Raw genomic sequence first — 4,042 nt, 5'->3', positions numbered from 1 at the left:
AGTGTTGGCAGAAAGGAGGGTGCGGAGGACGGACATAGGAGACAAGGAGACGGGGGTGGGAGGAGTGGGCGAGAGAAGAGCAGGGGGCAATGCCAGGGCACAAGGGTGGGTGACTCACCTCTACTGGAACGAGCCCACCCCACGGGCCTCAGCGAAGCTTCAATGTCAGTCATGCCATCCTAACCCTGGAGGCCACTGCTCTGGTCCTACTTTGGGAACAGGCTGGCCCCGCATCCTGAGCAAGCAGCCGCTTGCCATCCTGCTACCTGTCCCCACACCCTCGGCTGCGCAGTCTTGCGTTCCTGCATCAGGTGGACACCTGCGTCCTCCCTTTGCTGCAGCCTCCTGGACACACCAGTCTCTCTCTCGAGGCTCAGTGCAGACTGTCTCCTCCTCCCCACACTCCTCCCCATCCTTTCATCTGGCAGAACCATTCCTGATGCTGGACCAGCCTAAACAGCACCTCCTCCAGGAAGCCGTCCTGTGTCCCTGCACCCAAAGCCCAGATTAAGTAGTCCTTCTCTGAGGTCCCGCAACAATAATGAAGGCTATTTCCTGGGCATTCACTGTGGGTCGCCCACCCACCTGCCTCATCACTTCTGCTCTGCCCAACACATCCTGAAGCGGGAGCTTTTCTCCCAAGGCTCAGGTTATGGAGTTCCCACCGGGACCCGCTCCATGTCCTGCCAGGACACTCCAAGCTCCCCTCAGGTCCTGCCAGGCTCCCCATGTTTCACCAGGGCCCTCCACGCATTCCCCAGGTCCCCCCACATGTCTCCAGAGCTCCCGACCCCCAGGTCCCTACCGTTGATAGGCTCAAGAACTTGACTCAATTCTGACTGCAGCACCTGAGTCTGGATGGCCCCTGAACACCCTTCCCTGCAGGCTCCCCACTCTTCCATCTCTGTCCGCTTTCTCCACCCTACTGTCGTTTCCTCAGGTTGCCGCTGCAGCCTGGCCCTCAGCCCCAGCCCCAGGCCTGTCCCCAGACCTGAAGCTTCAGCACATCTTTCCGAGTAGGTAAGCTGGACAGCTGCCTGCTGGCTCTCAAAGCCCCCTAGCCGCCCTGCCCTCCTGCCAGAGCCACTGAGAGCCCACAATGCCGCCATAAATACGACCACTTTATTACCATACAGAGGAGTACTGACGGAGACGACATTACAGGTATACCGTGACAAAGAGTGCCTCTTCCCAGGCGTAAAGTGCGGTGGTCCCTCCGAGCACGCCAGCTTCGTGTAAGGGAGGCAATAATGGATGCTAAGTTGGGAGATAAACGTTCCTCCGAAAAAGGATCTGGTCTGAGGCGGCACCAGCATCTCCCTGTCTGCCCCGCCCCCTCCACCAGCGTCAGGTCCTGGAGGCAGAGAGGACCCTCCCAGGGCCAAGCAGAAGGTTCAGCCCCCCCAAGAATGGAGGCAGCTCTGGGGACGGAGGGGAGGCGGTCACCTCCACCTCTGGGCTCTGGCCTCTGGACCCCCTTGGGCGGCCGGGTGCTGGGGGGTGGGAACCACAAACACACCATCCTCAGGCTCTAAGAACAACTGCCCAGCCCACGGCAGGGGCGTTTCTGTCCGGAGAGGCCGACGGGCGCCCAGGGGCTCTCCTTCCCCGGGAGAGCAGAGGCTCAGTGTCCGTCTTCACAGCCCGGGGTGCCCTGCAGGAAGGGTGTCCGAGGAGGGGCCCCAGGAGCTGCGGAGGCCCTAGGGGCGGGGTGCTCAGGTCTCCGAGGGCCCCGGTGGCCAGGCCTAGGAGTGGGGGGGCCTGCAGGAACGACAGCACGCCTTGCTGTAGTACCAGTGCCCGCAGAGGTTCACCTTGATGGCCAGGGCACAGTTGGTACCTGGCTGGTCCTGGCAGCTGTCATCTGTGGAAGGAACATGGGGCGTGAGGCACGGGCATCGGGATAGGACCTCCACCCCACCCCAACCCACCTCTCTTTTCCTCAACTGAGGGAAGGAGGTCTGTGCAATCGTGGTCCTGGGTGGCAAAGCGCCTGTGCACAGGTGGCTCATACATGCCCCTTCCCAGGTTCAGGGGCAATGGGCCTCCCACCCAACTGCAGGCACTCAGGTTCCTGCCCCCATCCCTCCCCAGGGATTTCACTGATCCCATTAAGTGGTTTGATCTGTGCACAGGGAAGGGTGATGACCAGGGGCCAGGATTTGGAGGAGCCACTCTGGGAGGCCCAGGGGTGACCTCTCTACTCAGTACGTCCAAAGCAGAGCTCATCACCTGCCCCCGTGCCCCCCGCAGAGCTCATCACCTCGTCCATCTCCCAGGTGCCTGAGCCAGAGACCTGCTTCAGCCCCCAGCCTCCCTGCCTCCTGTGTGCCCAGCACTGGGCTGCCCCAGCTGAGTCCCCGCCCCACAGCTGCTCTCCCGTCTTCTGAGGCAGGATGCTCTTTGCAATGTGCAGGTCTTGGTATGGCTCCAGGGGACCCCAACCCCCAATCAGGCCTCAGTTGCCACCCTTTCCACCCTCAACTTCCACCCTCAACTCCGCCCAATCCAGGGGGGACCCTCGCTCTCCCATCTACCCCAGTCTCCATAACCACTAACCCTCCTGGTCCTCTGGCTGACGTCTGCTTAGCCTTCAGGGTCTGACCCCATCCACACCTCCTTGGGAAGCTCCTACCCAGCCCTCAGCCTACCCCTGCTCACCTGGGGGCTCCGTGGGACAGGGCTGCAGGTCACAGGCCTGTCTGCCGACGGGCTTCACCAGTGGGTCACAGCCGCGGACAATGTCTGTCCCCTGGTAGCACTTCACATCCCGCATCCGCACACCCACCCCGCAGGTCTTGGTGCACTGATAAGGGAGAGAGGACGTGGCAAAGCCCTACCCGGTGGGGCAGGAGGAGAACCCCACCGTCTCACCAAGCTGCTGAGTCTCAACTGCCACAGGACACGTGACAGCTTGAGGTGACAAGGGGAGAAAGGGGCACTGGCTGGCAGTCAGGGGACTGATACTCAGCCCCACCCAGTGCTGCCTCAGTTTCCCTGTCTGCACAGCGAGGGACTGAACCCCTCCTCTTTCAACTATCCCCCCAGGCTTTCCTGGGTCCTGCAATGCTCAGGACACACAGGCCAGGGCCGAGGCAGAGCTCTGGTGTTCCACTCCAGTAAAAAGCTGTGTTTGTTGTGGGCCGGTTAAACGGAGCCTCCAAAGCCACTCCCCCCATCCCGAGGCTCCCTGTCCAGATGTTCCCCTTGGAAAACCCCGCTGAGCTACCCAGAGCACCACAGACAGCTGCTGACCTGTTACCCCACCATCCTCCTGCCAGCATCCTGCGGGTGGTGGCTCCCTCTCGCTCCCCCCAGGTGGGTGACCCCACATCACCCAGGCCCGTCTGGGACCTAAGCCCTCGGTTCCCGGGGCCCAACTCTTGTTCTGTTTGCAGAGGCTCAGGGAAGATGATTCTCAGCAGGCAGGGCCGCCCACCCAATGCCCCTCCAGCTTGGGGGTTGTCCCAGTCTGGAAGCCACGAGAGGCTGGCTTGGCGTGGAGCAGAGGACAGTCAGCCTTGGGTGGACGCCCCAAGGAGCCTCTGGTTGTGCCCTGGCACCCGCTCCTCTGTCCCTGGGGAATGGATGGGGCAGCTGGGAGGAACGAACTCTTACTGAGCCCCCATCTCCAGGAGGAACAGCCTCAAACAGGGGCAGTGACGGAGATCCCCACACAAACCATCTATCATGACAGTCACACCTCAGCCTCCCACGGTCAGGGCCATATGGGGAGCCGCTCCCCCGACACTCCCAGGCTGTCCTTCGGGGCCCCCTTCATGCTCTCCTCCCTTCCATGGCTAAGCAGCCAGCACAGCGCCTGCACTGTGTAGGTCCTGGTCCCCGCCCCACAGCGGCCCCCCATCCCCAGAGGCCGATGCTCTTTGCAATGTGCACATCTTAGCATGGCTCCTGGGGACCCCAGCCCCAGTCAGGCCTCACCTGCCACCCTTCCCGCCTTCACCTCCCAGCTGTGCTCAGCCCACCCGGGGGGAGACCCTGGCTCTCTGACATGCCTGGGTCTCCATAGCCACTAGGCCAC

General features: G+C 62.3%; 1 protein-coding gene across 2 annotated transcripts in view; it reads right to left on the bottom strand.

Annotated features, from left to right (window-relative positions):
- Positions 1 to 1,101: 1,101 nt before the first annotated feature.
- ADAMTSL2 (ADAMTS like 2) overlaps positions 1,102 to 4,042 on the bottom strand; it is a 36,613-nt gene continuing 33,672 nt past the window's right edge. For both annotated transcript variants that reach the window (XR_013994435.1, XM_081066397.1), the window contains exons 18-19: positions 2,662 to 2,806; positions 1,102 to 1,864 (exon numbers count right to left, since the gene is read on the bottom strand). Coding sequence is in view for 1 of the 2 variants with exons in the window: in XM_081066397.1 (XP_080922523.1) it covers positions 1,746 to 1,864; positions 2,662 to 2,806 (264 nt within the window). In the remaining variant the exon portion in view is untranslated. The remainder of the gene's footprint in view (positions 1,865 to 2,661; positions 2,807 to 4,042) is intronic.

The sequence above is a fragment of the Rhinolophus hipposideros genome, assembly GCF_964194185.1.
Source record: "Rhinolophus hipposideros genome assembly, chromosome: 11".
Lineage (NCBI taxonomy): Eukaryota > Metazoa > Chordata > Mammalia > Chiroptera > Rhinolophidae > Rhinolophus > Rhinolophus hipposideros.
The sequence above is the reverse complement of the archived record's forward strand: the minus strand, read 5'-3'. Positions and strand labels throughout refer to the sequence as shown.